The sequence below is a fragment of the Carassius gibelio genome, chromosome A12 (assembly GCF_023724105.1).
Source record: "Carassius gibelio isolate Cgi1373 ecotype wild population from Czech Republic chromosome A12, carGib1.2-hapl.c, whole genome shotgun sequence".
Lineage (NCBI taxonomy): Eukaryota > Metazoa > Chordata > Actinopteri > Cypriniformes > Cyprinidae > Carassius > Carassius gibelio.
In genome coordinates this window covers 22,976,129-22,997,995 of record NC_068382.1, presented here as the reverse complement: position 1 = coordinate 22,997,995, position 21,867 = coordinate 22,976,129, and the positions used below count along the sequence as shown (strand labels likewise).

The following is a 21,867-nucleotide window of genomic DNA, read 5'->3' as shown; positions in this document are numbered from 1 at the left end:
GTGCACACCTGTGTACCTGCAGCAGTGAGGCTGTTACCTGGCCAGAGATATATTTGCTGTCTGCAACCTCATTAATCAGGTCTAATGGAGCTCCGGCGCTCTCCTCCTCTCACACGTGTGTCTCTGTGAACATAAACACACATATATACGTGCATTCGCATCCTCCAAGACTGCTGTGGCTCTACCAGAGATACAAGGACTTTTCAAATAAAACATTCATACACACACGGTCTGTTGAATGTCACCTGAACAAGGTAAGATATAAATAAATACAAATATTACTCTCATGGCTAGAGGCAAAAGCAGCCGTTCAAGTGCCCTCTACTGTACCGCTCTGTTTCACACATCCTGCATGGTATCATTTCCTAATAAACAGGAAGTTTGGGCAGGACATGCCAGGGGAATTGTACTGTTATTTGAGCAGCCCTTGATTTACATCACAGTATGATTTGCTACTTGCTATACTAGTCAGAGTCATGTGACATCATGGGGAGGGGCATTCTCATTTTATAGAGCATGTGATTGGACAAAAATTTGGATAAAGACAACTTCGTACCTGCCGTACCTGTCAAATGTGCATATGACTTTAGAGTAGTAATGCAAAGCTTTAAGTTATTACTATGCACAATTTAGCTGTAAATAAGGTACAAAGATACTCTTTAAGGGTACTGTAGTTGTAACCCTAAAGATACAACTTTTGCACAAATATTCTGAGAATTGATATGTTAAAAAAGACATTTCAGTTTGTTTATTAAATCCACTAAACGTGAATTATGTGTATGTTTAGGAGTGCATAGAAGGTTTCATAGCTAATAAACAAGGACTAAAGCCACAGAACTCTGCACAGGGTGGGGAAAACAGGCAGATGAATTAACACTTAACACGGGCTTAATTACAGCATGCACACGCCTGTGAAAACCTGCCATTCAAGAGCATTGGTAAATAAACCTCTCTTTACAGGTGATCCAAATGTGTCTCGCTCCAGACAGCCCTCTGTTCCAGCACTGATATGTAATTAAAATCATCTCCAAAATTCTCCTCGACAGGACGGGCCCGAGCCAAAAATGTAAATGACATTAAGGGAGACAATGAATTGAATTTTGTTTAATGTCCCTTTTGCTGGTGCTAATTTACATAGCGCTTTTCCAACAAAAGCTCTGACCTTCTAAATGCTGGCATTTGCTCAGCTCCGAGAGCAGGCCTGTGCGCAGATGAGAGGGAGGAGTTCTTTTTAAGTAGCCTGGTCGGAGAAGATACAAACAAAAGGGCAAAATAAATGGAGGAACGATCTGTGTTGGTTTTTAAAGATTAAAAAAACCTGCAACAGGCAGAGTTTGAACACAATTTTTTTACCCGGCATATGGCTCAAGGAAGACCTAGCTAATAACCAAGCGTAATCCCTTCTGGAAAGGTCCTCTGATACGAAAAATTTATGAATGTTTAGCTAAATCAGCATTGGGACCCAAATACCATGCGGCACGAACAGGTGCAGAAGCCTCACCGAAATGAGCTAAACCGTCCTGCTACACAACTGTGTACTCTGACCAAAAAAAAAAAAGTCAATCTCATGAATTATTCAGTTGAGGGAGGGGGTTGGCTGTCAGAGGTCAGCATGTCTTGACCTTTCTGACACGAAGTGAAAAGGAGATCGGTTGGCTAGGAAAACCCTGAACGCTCTTGAGTCGGAGGGGTATTATTAGTTCTCGGGCTCACACTTGACATGTGTGTTCAAGACATCACCTACAAGAGTTCGAGTCTAGCTATAGAACCCCTCATTTCTGAGGCTCAATATATCTTTCAAAAATACCAATGAATAATCTATGGCGAAGCCGGGTCGGTTGTGAAATATTTAAAGATCCATTGAGGTAGAAATTTTGTAACAGCTGTGAAATACAACCAAGTTTTACTCTTTTTTTTTTTTCTTCTTCTTCTCCTCGTGAAGAACCTAAAGCTGCACCAAAGTCCAAGAGAAATAGTATAAACAGATGTCTGGCTTGACTACAGGAAAATAGGACACATTTGGAATGATAAGTCTCCTAAACTCCATTGAAAATGCCAGAAGCGAGCGGGTGCCAGTTATTGTCCGAGCCCGTGCCAACGAGCAGTATGCCTGGCCCATGTGCCATCTGGGAGAATGTGGCTGAAAACGTTATTGATAATGGATCACCAGATCTTCTGGTCACCATAGCGCTGTTTAGCAGAACATTATCTTCCTCTTTTTGTCTATCTAACCCAGTAAAATGTTTTGACTGTAATGCAGTCGACCCTCACACAATTGCACTTTGGCTCGACTTCCTGTGCACGCATGCTTGTTTATAAATGGTGACTGAGCATGCATGTATCTTAGCTATGCATTAAACACCCTGGTGTACTGTAATGTACCATTTCTTCCTCAGAGACAAGGAAAAAAGACGGACATAACCAGACATTACCCCACAGGATTGGTTTTGTGATTACAAATTAGCTTTATATCATACACCCCACCTGCACGAACGCTCGTGTTTCCGTGCGTTCCGGGCTCTCCCGGCCGCCTTGTTCTCTGATCGCTGGATAAAATCATCTGTTCACAGTTGTGATATGCAGACAATGTAGTCGGCTAATGAAGCACATCTGCTTTTGTGATCCGACAGAACGGATCGGGCCTCTATGAAAACGATCCTCTCGAGTCTTTCAAACGCCTCACAATCAAAATGTGAGCTTTTTTATCCGCCGTTTCAACCTACCACAATATCCCTCCTTTTTGCCGAGTATCAGACCTTCTTTGCGCTGTTCTCCTTTTCCTCTTTTACTAGTGTTACACATATTGTTCACCAGAATGAAGCACAAAGCGCCAAGACATCCGATCCATCCACCTCTATTTAGCCACAACACAAAGCCCAGCAATTTATGGGAAGAGTCAGTGCAGTAAATATCAGTGAAACTCTGTTGTAAAGTGGTCATGTTTTTTTGTTTTTTTTTTAAAGGTAAATACATTGTATAAGCAAGGCCAGTGGGGAGAATCCAGAATCCTTTTCAGGATCTGCTAAGAGGAAGTGATATGTGTTTTATCTTCTGTTCAGAAAACCAAAACAAATCCTCCTCCTCCTCCTGCTCCTCACTGGGACTCCTCTTAGTTTTTTGTTTTTTTTCTCTCTCTTACCCCACTAGCTTATCTTTCTCCTGCGGTTGAGTTACAGTGTGTGCATGAATGTCGGTCCTGTAACTAATTACTGTTCGCACACTGTCAGAGCTCTTCAGCACGTCTGTTTAAACAAGCTAATCATTTAATGCAAAGATAACCAAGGTTACTGGGATTGATTCACATTCTTTGAGAGTGTTTACAGAAGAAGATTTAAGGAATTCCTATTCCCCTCAAAAAGGATAAACAAGGACTCTGTTCCAAAACCTAGTGAGCCACCTACATATATTTTAAGGCATCACATCATTATGCTAATGTGAATGAATATTTAGCATTTATGCTACCTTATAAGACACCACATTTTAGCCAAATTGTAAGGCAGCATTGCTTATTCACAGGCAAGAAAATCACAGTTGAATTCATCCAAAATCAAAAAGTATAAATGAAAATGGAGTATTTTATGCTCATTAGAGCATCGTAGAATTAGCAACATGTTAATCCCAAACTCTAATCAAATGTAATTTCTATTTTTCCAAAAAAGAAGAAACAAATCCAACTGAATCAAACAGCCTCTCCCCACATGAATTAATTCAGTCACATTATTGTTTAGTGCGGCAGGGTTTCCACATTACGACCACATTGACGTGAGAGCGGGAAACACTCAGACCTCCAAACACGCCACAATTTCGTCACACAGGGCATGAGTCCTTTTTTCCAATGCTTCATGCACTTTATGTACAGTGAGTGACAGCGACAACTGGTCACTGCTATTTGATTACTAATAAGAGAGATGTTCCCTCTGTCAGATACCAAACATTCCCCGCTAAGCAAACAGCTATTTCAGCAAGTCAAACATTAGCATTGCTATCCACTGGTGGCGCATATTTCGTTCCCGGCTTTACCCACCATCTCACCCTCCAATCTAATTTCCCACTCAGTGTGGACAGACAAGTTTGTGATCAGAAGATAACTTTGGAAAAGCTAAGTGAGAAAACAAGGGAAAGAGACTCTTGCTGCTGGCATTGCTTGCTGGTTATTCATGGCTCTTTACAGCAGATGGAAACTGGGGAAGCAAGGTGGGCTTGTTCTGGCTCAATAACCTCCAAGAGGCCCGGACTCCAGCAGCCAGCGCTCCCTGTCACATTTACCGTTTCAGCCGTGAGTCCGAGACCTGCCCTGCCGTAATCCATGAACGTGCTGCCACCACAGGGATAATTGGACAAAAAGGAAGAAGTGTAAGTCTCGCAGAGTAAGTGTAACCTTGATTCAGACTCACAAAGAGAAACTTAAGCTTCAGAAAAAAAAGAAAGAACGTCAATTACCCACTCGGCGGGAGCCGGTGTGTTTGAACATACTTTCCCTAATGTGATCAACATGCAACCGCCAACAGCCAGCCCAGAAACATTACTCATTTCCCACCGGCAGCACAACAGAGTGCAACGTAAAGATACATTTTTGCCTTGAACATGCACGTTTGGAGATGCAACATTACTGCTCTGCTCCGTCACACAGTCATGCCACAAAGCCAGCAAGAGGCAGTGCACCGTTTACAGAGAAGGATAAGCAGAGTAGCTGCTAAAAAAATTACAATGAAAGAGTTGTGAATTTAAAGCCAAATGCTCTCTAGATGCAGTGAACTTGCAAGTCTCAAGGAAACCGCTCCCTTGACAACTCTCCAGCAATTACATGGTCCCTAAAGACACCCCACGTCAACCCAACTGCGCGGCCCACCGCACAACAACGTTGGGGCAAACCCGGGCGAGAATGCTGGGCCACGGCGCCCTACGCTCACAGACCAGAGGCGGGAACCAGATAGATAGTCTTACCTGTCGATGATCACGGGGTCTGAGGGCGTTTCGTTCCTGTTTCCGCAGCTTTTTTTGTCACAACACCGACTTAAGAAGAAGAACACAGGGAGAGAGAAAACGAGACATGAAATGAGATATGAGAGCATCAGCAAACAGCTTGCATGTGTCTTTCGTCTCCGAGCACCGTGTGTTTCGATTTATTCATCTGACATCCTCTTTTCTAGCTAACCGCCGAGGTGTTTGGCGTAGGTTCTGGCTGAGCCGGATGGTGATGGTGGCTGCGGTTCTCACAGATGCGGGCGGCGGGTAAACACGGAGCCCGGCGCTGTGGCTGAAGGAGGGAAAACAGCATGTTTTTGGTGTTTGTCTTAGTGCTGAGAGGAGGAGAGGGGGTGCCAGGAGGCTGGGGTGGGGGGGAGCTCTCTCTCAGTCCCAGCTTTTGTTTACCTCTAATTGTCAAGCTGTTGTGTCTGGAGAGGATGCAAGATGCCACCTTCAACCAGGATTTCTGTGGGGCACTTATTAATTACCAGCTCAAAAAGCCTCCATCAGTCTCCTACAATGTGCCAATGCCTCCATTTTGAGGCCCTGAAGATGCTTCCATTATGCTTTCTTTAATTAATGTTTAAACTACAGTGGGGGGGGGGGGAATTGTATGCCTCTTGAATTTAAAGAAGCCCACTTGTATAATGGTTACATATCTAAGTGAGCTAAATGAACACCATATGGTATGGAAAACACGTAAAGCTCCTTAAAGCTGACAGCTAAAGTGATTAAGGTATGTCTATGGACCTCTGCTTGGGACTCTGAAACGCATCTGTGTGGTTTTGACGCAAGCAACAGAGTGCGATGCGAGGAGCTTTCTTGATGTCTCAGTAAATTCTAAAAAGTTTGAAGCACGCAGAAGTATGAGGCGTGACCTTTGCGCACGGTTCTGATTCCTTTCCAGTTTGTTGGAAAACTGAGTGCTTGCTTCAATAAGCGTCGGGTTCTCTTTTAGTGCAATTGTTTTATTTATCGTCATTTTTCTACTCTTAAAATAACCACAGGATAAGGATATTTTTTTTTTTTTTTTTTTTTTTTTTTTTTTGTCTGTTGCGTGTGCGAACAGACAGACAGAGTGGCGCACGATTAAAATGCTGAGGATGAAAAGACACTTTCCAAAAAAATGAAATCATTTATAAGTCCAATGTCACCAAATGATCCGGTAAAATTTGCGCTTCTGAAGTAGAACTTGTGAAACTCGCAGAGCAGGGCACAAAGCGAATCATTACGCATAAGCCGCCTGACAATTCTGAGCATTTGGATTCTTTTCAGCGTATCCAGGCAGATCTATTCAGGGATTCATTGATTTTCTGTAAGTCTGAAGCTCGGAGGCCTGGATCCTGGCCTACATCATGTGCGTTACGCATTTATGAAAACACGACAAGACATTAGACATTCAATTACGCAGTCAAATGTAGCAGTTTATAATTATCTGGAAATGAAAACGAAGTTAGTTTGTTCTTACCTGCACATAATTTCGTGTGTGAGAAGAACTCGGCACATTTCTGGATTTTTATCTTGCCCTTCATACATAATAGCCTTAAAATAAAAGTCACAGTGAAGACATTTTAAACAAGTGGATAACACATAAAATATAACATTTAAAATATGAAGTATAAAACCGCATTTCTCCTGCAAAAATAAATAAATAAATAAAATACAAAATAATTTAATTATTCATAAAATAATAACGTGTTTTTTGATGCCACAAAGTTCAAGTTCATCCATTAAAAAATATCAAGAGAAGGCGCGTAAATAAAATCAATTTAGCCCACATACATTGTTAAATCTTTAAACCAATACACATGCCCACACTCTAGATAGAGATAACCTTTGTGTTATTAAGGTGCATAAATAAATATGATGTTTGAAATGCATATCATCACTTGGACGGTCATTGCGATGAAAAATGATACCACATGCATATCACTTCAGAAATGAAGAGTCGCATATGGTTCTGTTTAGATCTTTGCGCTATTTATTTGGGGAATGATAATAGAAATCACAGAGATGTCGCTTCTCCGACGCAGATGGCCGCGGTAAATAATACCCATAACCGTACACATCAACGCGGTTATAATCTGCAGATATTTAGGGGTAGAGTGCTAATGGGCAATCTGTTGTTTATTTTGAGCCGCTAACAATGATTTTTCTTTAGATAAAAAGCGGTGTCGGGGGGTATGCTTGAGTAATTTTTGAGCATTGGCTTTAACAGATGGCGTTTGGAGCTGTAGGTGCGCACGGGCCTTGGTGCTTTTTGCGAGTTCTGCCTCACTCTCTCTTTCTCTCTCTCTTCTCCCTCCCTCCCTGTTTGCCCTGCTCCCGTTATGATGTACTGTGCTAGAGCGCACTCCAACGCGTCCTTCCGTGGGATCCGTGGGACGCGTTGGAGTGCGCTCTAGCACAGTACATCACTGCAAAAAGATTAAAAAAAACTTGGACTATATATATACAGTAGTCATTATTGTTGCATATAAATGTTTAAAAATCAAGCACTGTTGTATACACATAAAACTGGAATTTAAACAAAAATACTCATGCGTAACGTGTGTAAATAAACTCAAGGTGCAAAACAAAAAATTGCAAACTTATATCAAAAGTATAGTAGCAATTACTGAATTTTTATTTGCCAGCTGCATGCTGAATGTAAGCGTTGGCCTGTAATTCTCATGATATTAATTATATTTATCAATTCTATTAAAAAATGTATAACAAAGATAAACTTAAATCCGTTAACCTAAATCTTTGATATAATTTGTCAGACATTATGTGTCCTTATTTATTTCCCTGCCTCTCGCTGAAAATATATGGAAAACCATAAAGATGCTGTTCAGCGCCCTTGACTCTTTGATCATGTTCAGCTCCATTCAGACGCGCCTCAGATAAAACCTTCATATTTTCTCTCCTGTGAAGCCAAACGATGGATAGGCTACAGATAACAAGAGCCTCAAAATCAAGCCAAAGATCCGCCCTGTTCTTTACCATGAGAGGCTGAAATGGACAATGGAAATGAGCTGAGAGTGATTTCAGAGAACATCAGACTACAATATGAACTCAAGTGTCTGTCTCAAGCCTGGAGCTTTATTTTTATGCCTTTATCCAGATCTGATTACAGCACAACAAAAGTGAGTTTACACGTGCGACTGCGCGATATGAATGACACACTAAAATATAGTAACTGAAAGGCAATTAGGTAATATTGCCCTGCAAGAAAAAAAAAAGAATGTGTATCATATACAAAGCAGCTATGATATAAAATTATTAAAATAATGTTCCTGTATTATAAATTGGCATTTTGTGTTTCACAAGCACACGCATAGGCTATGAGCTATATATTGTCTCCGATTAAAAACACAATAAAAATAATAACAATAATAAAACAGCCAAGCGCAATACAGAAATATAGGGTTTGACAATTATGCTTCATATGCAAGAGTAAGACTATAATGTAGCTCCTAAAAAAGTACTCGGCATTAATTATGAAGAAAATTATTAACACTTTAGGTTATTTTCCCTTTATTCTGAGTATGTTATTATTATTATTGATTTATTTTAAAGAGTTTATTTAAAAGTGTGTATATATAATTTTGTGCCCTGCACCATTTCATTAATTCGCAATAAATTATCAAGCAGATACACGAGAAGAAAAAAAAAATGTGGTAATGTGATTCATATTAAATTAAATCCGGCAAATAACCTCCCCCGTTAATCAGAGCAACTCAAAATACAGCCACGGCTTTACATTACAGTCTTCTTTGTACATGTGTATATATCCAGTTACAACAGCGATAACAATAAAATGTTCTGCATCTCCAATAAATATTACATATAAAGAAGAAGATACATTTGCTTGTTTTGTTTTTACTTATGGAAACATGTATACTGTAATATAAAGTGTGACCAAAGCACGTGCAACAAAATATCCCACAGATTAAAAATATAAGTACACACACGCAAGAGAAAGGAAAAGTTCTTACCTGTTTTGTCATGGAATCGATTAACCGAACATAAAGATCCTGTTCTGTTCTGACGCCTGTGGGAAATTATTTGTGTTTTTTCAATGTGGAAAAAGTCTGGTAAAAAAATAAAATAAAAGGAAATACACAAAGTTTCCTCGAAAAAAAAAAAAAAATCTTGAAGCAATCTTGAAATTTACTAATAAAAAAAGAAGAAGAAGAAGAAAAAAAACAATCGAAGGCTTGCCAACTAGGCTACTAGAATTACATCTGTGGAATAAACTGAACTACATTTTAGGAAACCAAACGTAAGTTAATACGGCTCCACCGAGCGAATAAAACACTTGTAAATCTATCCTTGCTGAATAGAGAAATTTACACTTACCGTTGCTGTACAATAGTTGTAGTTTGTAATGTATCCCATTGTTAGTTTTTTCACTGTTAGGCTCCTGAAAATAAGCATTTGTTTGGGATCAGATTGGCATAATTGAGTTGTTGAGAATTTTATTTTAGTATACTTATGAAATGCATGCATTTTTGTCTGAATGCATGGTCTCTCGTATTTACGCTTTTATCCAGAAACTCTATTTCAGGTTGTATTTTTTTGTAGATTAATTCCTGGCAATAATGTGTGTAATGCAAATCTATTTCTGTGAAATCCGTCAAAACGGTTTAATGGCGCACGTGTTTCCAAGGATCTAGAAGTGTGGAAGTTTTAAGGTGAAAATTCAAAGCAGTATTCCACAGTGGCGCTTACTTTCTCCTTTTCCACAAAGTCCACAAAAGCTGTCCTTTCGATCTCCACTGGCTGTCCCTGTCTGTCGTAAAGCGCCAGCACGAAGTGGAAAAAATTGGATTTTCTGAGGTTGGATGGCGGTTGTTTCTCATAATGCGCCCGTGCCAGACCGACTCCACTGCGGGGAAAAAACAAGACACAAGTGTGGGTTAAAACAACAGGCGTACACTTGAGATATAGATAGATGTAGATAGAATGAAAACATTGGAGAATTCTTGATTTGTCACTTAAACTGTAATATGATGTAATGAACAGGGGAAAGCGGCGAAGAGGTGCATGGGGAGAGTGTAATTGATACATGGCATATTGGGGATTTAGGGGTCGATCTGAGAAATGCATTAAAAATCGGATGATTTGGCAAACGTACCTCTGGGCGGCCGTGTTCGCATCCACCACCCCAGCCGTGTGCATCCACGATCGGACCGAATTCATGCCACTGCCCAGCGGTTCCTCTTTCATAGTGGTCCCCCCTCTTGGTATATTTTCCTGAATCCCAAACATTAAAACAGTTCGCGTGTAACCCACTTCCAGCCAAAGAGATGAAATGAGAGTGTGAGCGAGGGTGCGTCGTTTCTCCAAGAGCCCCTTCGGATAGCCGTGAGAGTTTGTTTGGGATTTGTCGAAAAGAGAAGAAGAAAAGAAAAAGCAGTCCCGACTCCTTCTTCAGTCCGTCCTGCGTTGGCACCACATGTACGACTCAGTGCGTAAAGATTCTCAAGCCTCTCCAGCAGCTTGTTTGGATAGATGGAGATCCTCCCTTGGAAGAAGCGAAACAAGTCGCGCAAAGAGCTGGGATATTCGACTTGTTTTAATTCAGTTAAACATTTCTTGCAACTTTCTGTTGTTGTTGTCGATGATGATGGTGATGATGATGATGGTGGTGATGGTGCTCTTAGCTTGGTGGCATCCTATAACAACAGCATCAAAAAAGGCTTCGGGACACTGCTGAATCCACCACTTCTGGCTCCAAAAGACAAATAAACGCGTAAATGATCACCGTGGAGGTGTTCCCGGACACGGGAGAGGATGATGAGGGGCCTTTAGCGCGTCTTTGCAGAATGGATGGAAGCATACAAAACTCAACCCTCTATCCCCCAGGACTGGAACCTTTCCCGGGAGCCAAAAACTCCAGACCCACGGGATACACGCTGTCAGAGGATGACGCGCTGGTGGGCGTGGTTTTGCCCATACATGGAGAGCATTGACGCTTCCTGTCTCTGAGCTTTAAGCTTGGACCGTGAGTACATACACGAGCTTTTTGCTCGCTTCTGCTGCAACTGCAACATCGTGTCAAGTAGCCTAATCATCAGAGAAGAACAAAAATAAATGATAATGAAAGCTCGCAAATGAAGCGCGGTGAGCGGGAACTATATAGCCTATCCTGAAATACTGCCATGCAAGTTTATAGATTGCAAAAGAGCAGTGATTGACCACCCATCCGCTGCATTTTGGTTCCAGAATAAAAAAATAAATAAAAAGTAATATAACAACTCTTACTGGGCCATCATCACAATGACAACAGTGCCAAACTTCCTGCACGCAAGCCTCCAAATCGATTCACTTTGATTACTCTCAAGTCAGGAAGGTGCACTGGCATTTTAAGACTAGATGCTCCTTTTAATAAACAGTCTGTGCATCTGCATAATGGCGTAATGCGCGTCTTAAATTAAGGCAACGTTGACTGCTTGAATCTAAAACCCAGTTTGCGTGCGTGGAGCGAGCCGAGTCGATGTCAATCTCCTAGTCCTAGCGCGTACACGCTTAATTTTGTAAATTATTGCAAAATTACATCTGAAACTGTGAACGGACTCGGGGGAAACATTGCGTCCACCCTCTCCTTCTGTGCGCAAGAAGTAGGATGTCTTTTGTAATAAAAATATAATCATTTATCAGGACAATAAGGGGTCGTTTTTTCTTTCAGTTCGTAGGGTGCTCATGTCTCCGATTCATGGCAGACTCTGCATGTATGTTAATATTTGAATTAATGGGCGAAAATGGAAGTCCGATGTTGGTTATCTGGGGACCCTGTGCGCTGGAGGGAGGGATGGATGGATGGACGGAGAGAGGAGAAGAGAGATGTGTTTTACACAGCAATCTATTCTGCTAGTGTTGGGGGTTAATGACTATTGCCAAAGATAAGTGAATTATCAAAGCTGTTGCTCCTGCCTCGACTCAAAATCCATCACATTGCATCGTCGTCTAATTAAATACGTAAGTAATAAAATTATATTTTACGACAATTTAAGATTTATATGCTTTTTTGTCTTTAATTTGCAATGACTTTGATCCGTCCATACACTGAATGCCTCCGTGAACTTGAATGTTAAAATGGCACTCTAGGCAACAAATTATGATTATTATTATTATTTGTCTTAATCACGAAACAGTTGTTTTATGTTTCTTATAATTACTGTTATCAAAAAAGTCTTCATAAAATGACGTGTGTTAAAATAAATAAACTTAAAGTTTCCGGATACCTATTTGGCATGTGATATATATTTTACTTGTTTTTGTTATTACTATTATTATTATTATTATTATTATTATTGTTATTATTATTAGTATTATTAGTATTATTATTATTCTATTCAAACTCTATTCTAATTTACCATCATAAATATTTCAGGTTTGCTAACTCTAGGCCTAATCTACATAATCTTTAATACAGATTACACACCAAAGCGATTTCAATCTGATTACCAAATTAGGGTTTTAGTCTAAATCCCTTTAAATCTGATACTGTTGACTAGAGAAGTTCAACAATCCCATCGCGTAGGTAACGATCCCGCCCTAAAAAGGAGTTCTAAACCGTATTTGACAACAAATGCAGCTGCCCCTCTATTTTGGAAGATATTAGGCGAAAATGAATGCAAATCTGTGTTCAGAAGCCATCTGGCCGGAGACTGGAGAATCAGCTGCTCGCCTGAATCCATCTCGGCTCATTTCTGAGGCTCATCTGGAGCCCGGAGCCAAAGGCGTGCAAAATGCGCTCTTTAATTCACCAACTTTCACTTTCACTCCTCGACGTTTGAAAATAAAGTGCGGGACAAATGTATAAAAAAAAAAAAAAAAAAAAAAAAAAAACCGGCGTGTTTATTGTGATAACCGCTTTAATTGGGTTTTACATGTCGAAAGTGTCAGATGTGTCAGTTTTTGTTATACAGACTGAAATTAAAGGCGCAGTTTAAATATCTACTGCATGCAAGAATTTCTGTAGAAAAAAGAAATTGCCAAAACAAATAGGTTTAATGGTTTACAAACCTAATAATAATAATAATAATAAATGATTTATGCTTTAATTTTTTAGACCTTTAATATTATCTTTAATAATAATACTTGCCTAATTATAGGTTCTTCGGATCAGTGATTTGCTTCATGTGTTTTTTATTTTTCTTTTGTTTTGTTTTTTAAAGGAATGTTTTAATATGACACGTAAAACCTTAACTGGAATGTTTATATATATACATTTTATTATTATTATTATTATTATTATTATTATTTTTTTTTTATTTTTTTTTTTTAGTGAACGCTGCGGATTGAGCTCTATTCTGTCTGCCCATGTTAGATCTTATTTGGTGAGATGTACTAACCGAGAGCGCAGGACAAAGGGAAAGTTAGTCATGCAGAAGGTGTGTGTGGGTTTGAATAAGATTTGTTCGGCGTTGCCAAGACCTCCCGAAGAAACGACCCTCCTCCTTATTGTGTGTGAAGTGTTCCTTTTGTGTGAATTTACGGGGTGAGGCTCCAATGATCCCCAACAAATTTGCATTTAAATAGCGACATCAACCGATTCGCGTGCCACACACCAGTGGCTTTCCCAGATGTCAAGGCAAAGTCAGTCAGATGGCCAGTGCCCAGATGTCCCCTCCACGCATCATACCAGCGCTCCACGACTTTCCTATTTGCATCTTTGCGCGCGCCAAATCACCTAAAGCCCAGTTTTAATCTTAAAGGTCTGGAACAGAAATGACACCTGCAAAACTCTAGAGAAGCTGTATAGGGTAGGCATGCCCGGAAAAAAAAAAAAAAAAATAGCTTGGAGAGAGTGAGGGCCTGTCTGTCTCCAACATCACAGAAAAGCGTTGACATGTGCATGCGTCCGGGCTGGTATTGCATTGAGACATTAAATTAAATTAGCAGTGCTGAGATTCTGGGTGCGTAAAATCGGACACTGACCACTCAGAGAGCACGCCATGTAGTGAAAGGCGTGAACCAGCTCATCATAACTCATGTAGAGATGCTGAAAGATGATTTACTTTCGGAATATAGATGCTCAAGTTTCTATGTTTTATGCGGATATGCCAACTCCAAACGTCTCAGTTCTGTGTTTGCGAGCATCACAAATAAATATGGAAACGAACGATTTTTTTTAAGAGTTAAATTTCATATTTGCATGCTTTTTAAACCAAGCCCTCTTATAAATAATTGTTATATTCGTAGTTGGTTTAGCCTATCTAAAAGGGAATGTGGGAGAGAAAGAGGGAGAGAGATGGAAATCAAAGATGCGTAAACGTCAGTGCATGACAAACGGGGAATCAATCATTCGTCTTTGCATTTCTAAACTGTTGCATATGTTCTCTTCGCTTTAATCATGACAACTAATTACATCGTTAATGATCAGAAAAAGGAAAATGAGGGCAAATAAAATCTTGTTGAATTATGTGCAATACTATTCGCGACACATTTCCCTATTACTTTATTGTAGTTTCTTGCGCCATTATATAAAGTTGTGCTTAGAGCAAGCGCAGATATTGCATTAAATTGTATTGCCCGTTTTATTATACATGTTTTATAATGAAACAAGTTCATATATTTCTAAATTGTGGATTTGTAGCGGTTTGAAATAAAGACTGAAAAACAAATAATAAAATACATCAAAAATAAAATATGAGAATAAATAATAGTTTACATTAACAGGAGACAAATATTCAAACAATATGCTTAATAATTTACCTCGTATAAAATATCATTAACGATATGAAAAATCTCAATATCATTATTTCCCGCAAAGTGGAATTTGAACATCAGCCTGAATGAATAAACGTGGAAATGTATTAATTTTCCCTAAGAAAAATGCAGGAGCTTTTGGCGGAGCAGCTTTTAATATTTGAGAGAAATTTGATGAAGAGCGCCTCCTTTCGACGCAACAGTGAAACAGCGTTTGAGATCACAGCACAATTAAACGTGGAAGAGCGCTAATCAATAGTCTATTATCGATCAAACATGAGCCAATCAGTTTCTGATTTTCTCTTAAAGAGTGCCAGAATGTATCACTTCACAATGGTCGCGCATTGGATATATATTTGCAAGCGTCAAATAGTCTGAATAAAACAATAAATAAAAAGACGATGGGAAAGCCTTTCAAAAATAAATAAATAAATAAATAAATGAAATAAATAATACTTAAAAAATAAAATAAAATAGAAGGCAAAGTCTGATATGATTATCATCACATGTTAAGGAACAATTATTTCGCCGATTAAAGAGTCCAAAATATTTTAAATACACACACATATACATTAAACAGTGAAATATAATGTGGTGTTGCTGCAGAAAACAATAAATCTCCAATAAAAGTATTATATCGTATGAAACCCCGTCGTGTCCAGTATCTGCTGATGGTTTTATTTTGCAGACCAAAAGATTAAAAAAAAAAGATAAAGAAAAAGATAAATCTCCATATCCAGCAGCATCTGTATCGCGCAGAAGCACAGAGTGCATGTGCTGCAGAATGCATGTGTTATTTCTGTGTGAAACAGATCGTGCTGAGGGCACCTTCACTGTGAAAACAGGTTTCGATTAGGTAATTTTAGATATTGTAATTGGCTTTAATTAAACATGTATCGCGCTAATTAACTCAGATTTTTGCTCAGCCGCTGGGACTCTCGTGTCGGCTTTGATACAGTCGAGCAGATGTCCCAATACAACTCCAGTGACAATTACAAACTTCAGCTCTATACTTGGCTGGAAATAACTTCAAACCTCATATGCTGCCTGACGACATGAAACAGGTCACCGTTCCTATATATTCATCATATACTAAATATACATTTACCTATTTAGTTTCATTATAATATTTATTCTGGTTATTCACACAGTATTCTTATTTGATATATTACATTTGATGTTTCGAACGCAGCCTAACATGCACCAGACCGACTTGAATATAAATTGCCTTATAAAATTGACAAGCATAAATAAAATACTATTATTAGCTTTGTTTTAAATGTTATTATTGTTGTTGAAATATATATATATATATATATATATATATATATATATATATATATATATATATATATATATATATTAAAAGTATAAACAATAACAACAACAACAATTAAAAGTTCAAATTACAATATTAAGTAGGCTATATGAATTATAAATGTATAAATCATTATTAAAGATTAAACAACATAATAATAACAATAATAATAGATGTCATTTATAACCTAAAGTTCTCTCTTTGTGTGTCAGTGTAACAAAGATCGTGGTTCACAGCTGATTTTAAATGAAAACAGCAGAACATGTGAAATGGGCTGGTTATGTCGAGGTTGCCATATAATAATTAGCATTTTCATTCTGCTGCTGAAATGAAGAGGGAGAGAGAGAAAGAGCCCGAGGCGCAGCTCCAGGCAGCACCTATAGAAAGAAAGGAGCGGAGAGCCATTCTACACAATTAACATGTAAAATATCCAGTGGAAATGGGCTCTGAAAAGAGACTGAGCGGGTCAGATACACCTCATTTCAGTAGATCCCGTAAACTCTCGTGATTACAAAGTTTACCGGAGTAATTAACGGCGCGGGGCCGTCAGCTGCACCTGCGCTCTGGGCCCCACGCACGCGCCAGGGCGCGCGCAGACATACACCACCATTGACAGAGATTTCAAGTATCGTTTTAAACACCTCACCCTGCAACGAGTTTGTCACCAGCAGCACGTCCTTCACGAGACGTGATTGACCTACTTTCTTCCAGTTATTTTCACAAATCAGACGCTCGTTGGGAGTTTAAACATCTGGTGACCGAGAGGAAGAGCCGCCGGTCTGTCTATTCAGGCCCTTCTATAGGCGTTCAGTCACTTCTGCCCCTGTAGGTGAGACGATCTCGGGCTTTTCTGGCACGGAGAGCGAGAGGACAATTATGTGGTGCCACTGCCCCACCTACAGGCCTGAGGGCGTAAAAAGACCCTGTTGTCGCAGTCCCGGGTCAGAGCCTGCATCTGCTGGACAATAGAATAGAATAGAATAGAATAGAATAGAATAGAATAGAATAGAATAGAATAGAATAGAATAGAATAGAATAGAATAGAATAACCTGCATCTGCTGGACAATAGAATAGAATAGAATAGAATAACCTGCATCTAATGGAGAATAGAATAGAATAGAATAGAATAGAATAGAATAGAATAGAATAGAATAGAATATTTACAACAGAACAAAACAACACAAAAAAACAGTCTTGTTGCTGAATGTGTGATTTTAATTTCTTATTTTAAAGTAAGTTATCTACACACACACACACACACACACAAAATGTTTAGGAAGTAACCATTTTTAACTCATAAGTTGCTAGTAAATCTCACAAATAATTACTAAGAATCAGCAAGCAACATTGAATTCAATGTGAAATTCACTTTGAAAAATGATCATTTTTGTATCAGTGTACAGAAGTGATCAAAAATAAACATACAGATATAAACATTCAAATCCCTTTCAATAATGCATTGACAATAATTAGCTATTATTATTTTCTGTGCATACGTTTAAGAGTAGATAAGGTAAATGCTTACACATGAAATAAATTGTGTATAGCCATTATAATCTTTATGTTTCCACTTCGATAATTTGCTATTTGCTTATCTTTTTGTGTTATTTACTAAAATAGCATTATGGAAAGGTGGTGCTGATGGTTAAAGCTAATGTACATGCTGACAGATGTTTCTATAGGAAATATCAAATTTTATTATCAGATTAACCTGCCAAACCAAAATAATTCTCACTTAATTGCAAACTATTAAGATGCAACGAGACAACTGAATGTAGAACACAATTGATCATTCGGAACTTCCTGCTATTTCCTGAGAGCACATCACCCAAACACTCCACATGACAGAGTCAAAAAGGTCAACGCTATGAAATGAAAACTACGGAGGAAAGAAATTGAAAATGTGAGAAATGACAACTCGTAGCACCAAGCGGCACTGTTAGTGACTGCCTTGCTGTATCAAAACGAAATTCCCCAGCTGCCAGCTCTAATAGGGAGGGTCAGCAGGTCAAAGTTCACACAGCCCCTTATTGCTGTGTTACGTTGCAGTTTAAATTCCCAGTGGTACTGGCATGAGTGTGGAGGCGAACACTCACTTAGAAACGTGTCTTACATCCACATAATGGCAGGTCAGATTGTATCCAGGTGCATTATTAGCCCATGCTTTTTTAATTGAGTAGCCTTAATATTGATATAGAGTCTAGTAGTTAATTCTTTTATGTCATTCATTGTTTTGATGTAATAATGGCATATACTTTCTGAATTGTGTCAATAAACCCTTTTTAAAAAAAAACAATTTCACACCCAAAAGGGCCATTTTTAATTTCACAAATGACTAAAGAATTATACTTCTAAGTAATCATTCTGGATGGTGAACGAACAGCTTAGTCTAGAATCAGACCACAGTAGTGACAAGTCTCATGGCTGGGAAGGCAGTCTAAATGTGTGTGTGTGTGTGTGTGTGTGTGTTTTGCACCATGTGGGGATAACACCGTCTTCTGTGGATTCTACTGCATCTTTGCAGATTCACACAGTTTCATTCTAAAGATGTTCGACGCCGCCCACGTGCATAACTGAACCTCTAATCACACAGAGGAAGCAAACAAACAGACTCTTTAATGATATTCCTCAAAAGATGGAGATGAAAACAGCTGGTGGAATTATTTATTTCCTAAAAACAGCATTTTATGCATTTTTAAGTACAACACAAAACATCAGATGTGGATTCCTCGAAATTACCAGGCGACCGTTTATGGGATGCATTACTTTCACATATCTAAGAGGAACTTTAGTGGAATAGTGCCACTCCAAACTGTGAAAGATGCTGGGCAAGATATACAGTGGGGTCCAAAAGGCAGGGGATTTGTTCATTTAGTGCAAAATTTACAGAGTGGAATAACAATTTTATGAATTGCAGAACGTCTTAGTATTTAGTGTCACCCATTTGCTTTAATCACAGCAGCACACATGTTGACAAAGAGGGTCGTTTGGCTTTTTAACTCCATGTCAGATTCATTGACTATTTTTTATATGTCTAGTAACAAGTTGAAATAGTATATATAAAGTATGCTTTAGATAAAAACTAAATTCAAGGTTCAATTTCTCCAAAGGTGTTTGTTTAGTAATATAATTTCCTAACAGAATCAGCATCATTTAATAAAATACATTTAAGAGTACTTGACTATGGTATGAAGAACATAGCAGTGGATCTTCATTTAATTGTGTAATTCAGACATAGAAAGTTCTACAGAATCTTATGAGAAAACTAAGAACATTTTGTTACATGAGTCTCTTATTTGCATGTATTTGATTGGTGACCTAGAATAGCTATTTTTTATTCTCAATCTTGGTTTAATTGTAATAATAATAATCAAAAAAAAAAAAAAAAAAAAAAAAATCTGGATCCCACTGTGTAGTAGCTCAATCAACACAATATTCACAGTTTATTAGTGAATGTCGCTCATGATAGTTTGATTCCTAATGGAACACAAAATTGACTTAAACATCAAATTTAGTTGTGCGGTCTTCAAGTTAAAGGTTTTTCATTGAATGTCTGTGTTTTTGTAAAGCAGTAGGTTTTGACAGATGCTGTCAGAGAATCTAAGACCTGCAAAACCAAAGAAAAAGGCAGAGAAAGTAAGAAAGGAAACCTGCTCAGATGGAGAACGTGAAGATCATTCCGATGTGTGAACACTACATTATTAACAGACAGGAAGATGAAGATGCAGCCGTGAAAAAAAAAAAAAAAGCACCCTCCCCAAAATGCTTAAAATAAGCGCTGTCAGCTGGCACTGTGTACCACAGAGGTGAAAAAAAAAAACTGTGAAAAATTTACAGAGCTTTAAATTAAACAGTTAAATGCAGCATCTGCGTTCAAAAATCTTTTACCCCCAATTTCACATGTATTGTTTTCTCTTTTTTTTTTTTATGTGTGTGTGTATGTGCAGAAGTTTGAAAAGATTGTAGGCGCTGAAATGCTCGTCTCATTTCCACTGATTTAAAAATCTAAGGGAATGAACAACGATGTGATTGTGGTGAACATCGCCTTGGTGAAGAGCCGCCCTAGATTCCTGAGCTGCTCTGCGAGGAAGAGGGTGTGCTGGAAACAGCATATGGAGGGCATGTTTGTTAGTGCATGCACAGCTGATAAATGGATTAATTGCTTAGATTAAGCAGCCAAAGCTTTGATCACAGGGGCCGCGCAAAGAAATGTGTTTATTGTTTATGATGATTTTGTTCATTGAGTTGTGGCATGGGCTAAATATGCAATAAATAAAATTGATGCACTCGTGTGTACATGTTATTTCCTGTTTGGAGCAGAAAATAAACTCATAACTCATTGTGAAATGGGTTTGAATGTGAACTATGGGCCATAAAAGACTGTTCTCAGAATGTGCTTCAATTTAAGGACTTTTTACAGAACCATTGACTGGAATGAACACAACTTGAAACATTTCACACATCAGTTGGATTACAAACAATCTAAACTGCTCAGATCATTTTACATTTGCCAACTTCAACTTGAGCAAAAACACTCTTTCAACTCATAAAAAGTATAAGAGGATTTCACAGACCTTTAATGGTCAAAATCAGACACTGAAACGTAATATATTATAAATTATAAACTTACATGAGTGTGTCAGCTTGAACTTGTGTTATTTAACCAATGTTTATATAACGAAGCTTATTTTTGTTAGCACATTTCTTTCATTAAACCAGATGGGATGTTCTAGAAAGAGACAGACCATCTACACTTTAAAAAATAAAGGTGCTAAGAAGTATCTTCACAGCGATGACATGGAAGAACCATTCAGTCAGAGGTTCTTAATAGAACCATCTCTTTCTTACCTTTTTATAAGCTGAAGAACAGAAAGGTTCTTTATGGAACCATTTAGACAAAAAAAGTTCTTCTATGACATCGTGTAGCACCTTTATATGTAAGAGTGCAATACCAAAACAACAGAATTCAACAAATTCATCGCTCTTACTCACTAATATTTGTTCTGTTGTTTTCCCTCCAAAGTGATGTCACTTCCTGCCTGGATGATGATAATAATGTCATTAAGGAGTGTCTGTAATTTAAAAAGATTTTACAAAATACATTTCAGGATGACAAGTGATATTGAGGACACATGAAGAAAAAAAATAACTTATTATCACTTGAAATATTCCCAAGAAAACAGTATAAAAACAAAAACAACAACAACAACAAAAAACAACTGGAATATTTCATGCAAAATTGTTTCTTTTCAAATCAAAGAGATGGGTGGAAAAAGCTTGTTTATATATATTTTTTTGCATTATAATACATTATATTATATACTATCTCTCTCTCTCTCTCTCTCTCTCTCTCTCTCTCTCTCTGTCTCTCTCTCTCTCTCTCTCTATATATATATATATATATATGATGCAAAAAAAATATAAGCAAGCTTTTTTTGTGCAAGCTAAGATTCAAACACCTCACCTGAGGGTGGATATATGTATAAATATACAACTAATACACACACACACACACACACACACATAACATATAGCCTATAGTTTATTGTTGTTTTATGGCAGAAATCATTACTGAAAAACTGTCAATGCAGCAACAAATTTCAGAGGAAGCTCAACTCTATCACTCGCAGGTGTTTTCCAGCATTTTACGCTGCCTCAAATTTATATTTCAAGCTAATCAGAGAACAGCCAGCAGCATGTTTATCCCCTTTGGCTGCCGGAGGTGAGTAGAAAGATGTGAATTGAATCTTCGTGAGTGTGAATCGACAGGCCTGTCATTGCCTAGAACCGCAAAGTTTCCTCCCCAGAAGAACAGCATGCGTCTTAATTCTCTTTACCTTTCTGCGCTTCCTCAGGGGACAGGCTGCAAGTTCGCCCC

General features: G+C 38.3%; 1 protein-coding gene across 15 annotated transcripts in view; it reads right to left on the bottom strand.

The window, feature by feature from the left end:
- The window catches only part of LOC128025493 (transcription factor COE3-like), a 94,812-nt gene extending 83,900 nt beyond the window's left edge, over positions 1 to 10,912 (bottom strand). For 7 of the 15 annotated variants that reach the window (XM_052611908.1, XM_052611916.1, XM_052611919.1 and 4 more), the window contains exons 1-6: positions 10,091 to 10,912; positions 9,685 to 9,841; positions 9,313 to 9,376; positions 8,949 to 9,004; positions 6,437 to 6,510; positions 4,945 to 5,013 (exon numbers count right to left, since the gene is read on the bottom strand). In XM_052611908.1, the coding sequence (XP_052467868.1) occupies positions 4,945 to 5,013; positions 6,437 to 6,510; positions 8,949 to 9,004; positions 9,313 to 9,376; positions 9,685 to 9,841; positions 10,091 to 10,224 (554 nt within the window). In that variant the 5' untranslated portion in view covers positions 10,225 to 10,912. The remainder of the gene's footprint in view (positions 1 to 4,944; positions 5,014 to 6,436; positions 6,511 to 8,948; positions 9,005 to 9,312; positions 9,377 to 9,684; positions 9,842 to 10,090) is intronic. The other 8 variants (XM_052611910.1, XM_052611911.1, XM_052611918.1 and 5 more) reach the window with 2 other exon arrangements.
- Positions 10,913 to 21,867: the final 10,955 nt, after the last annotated feature.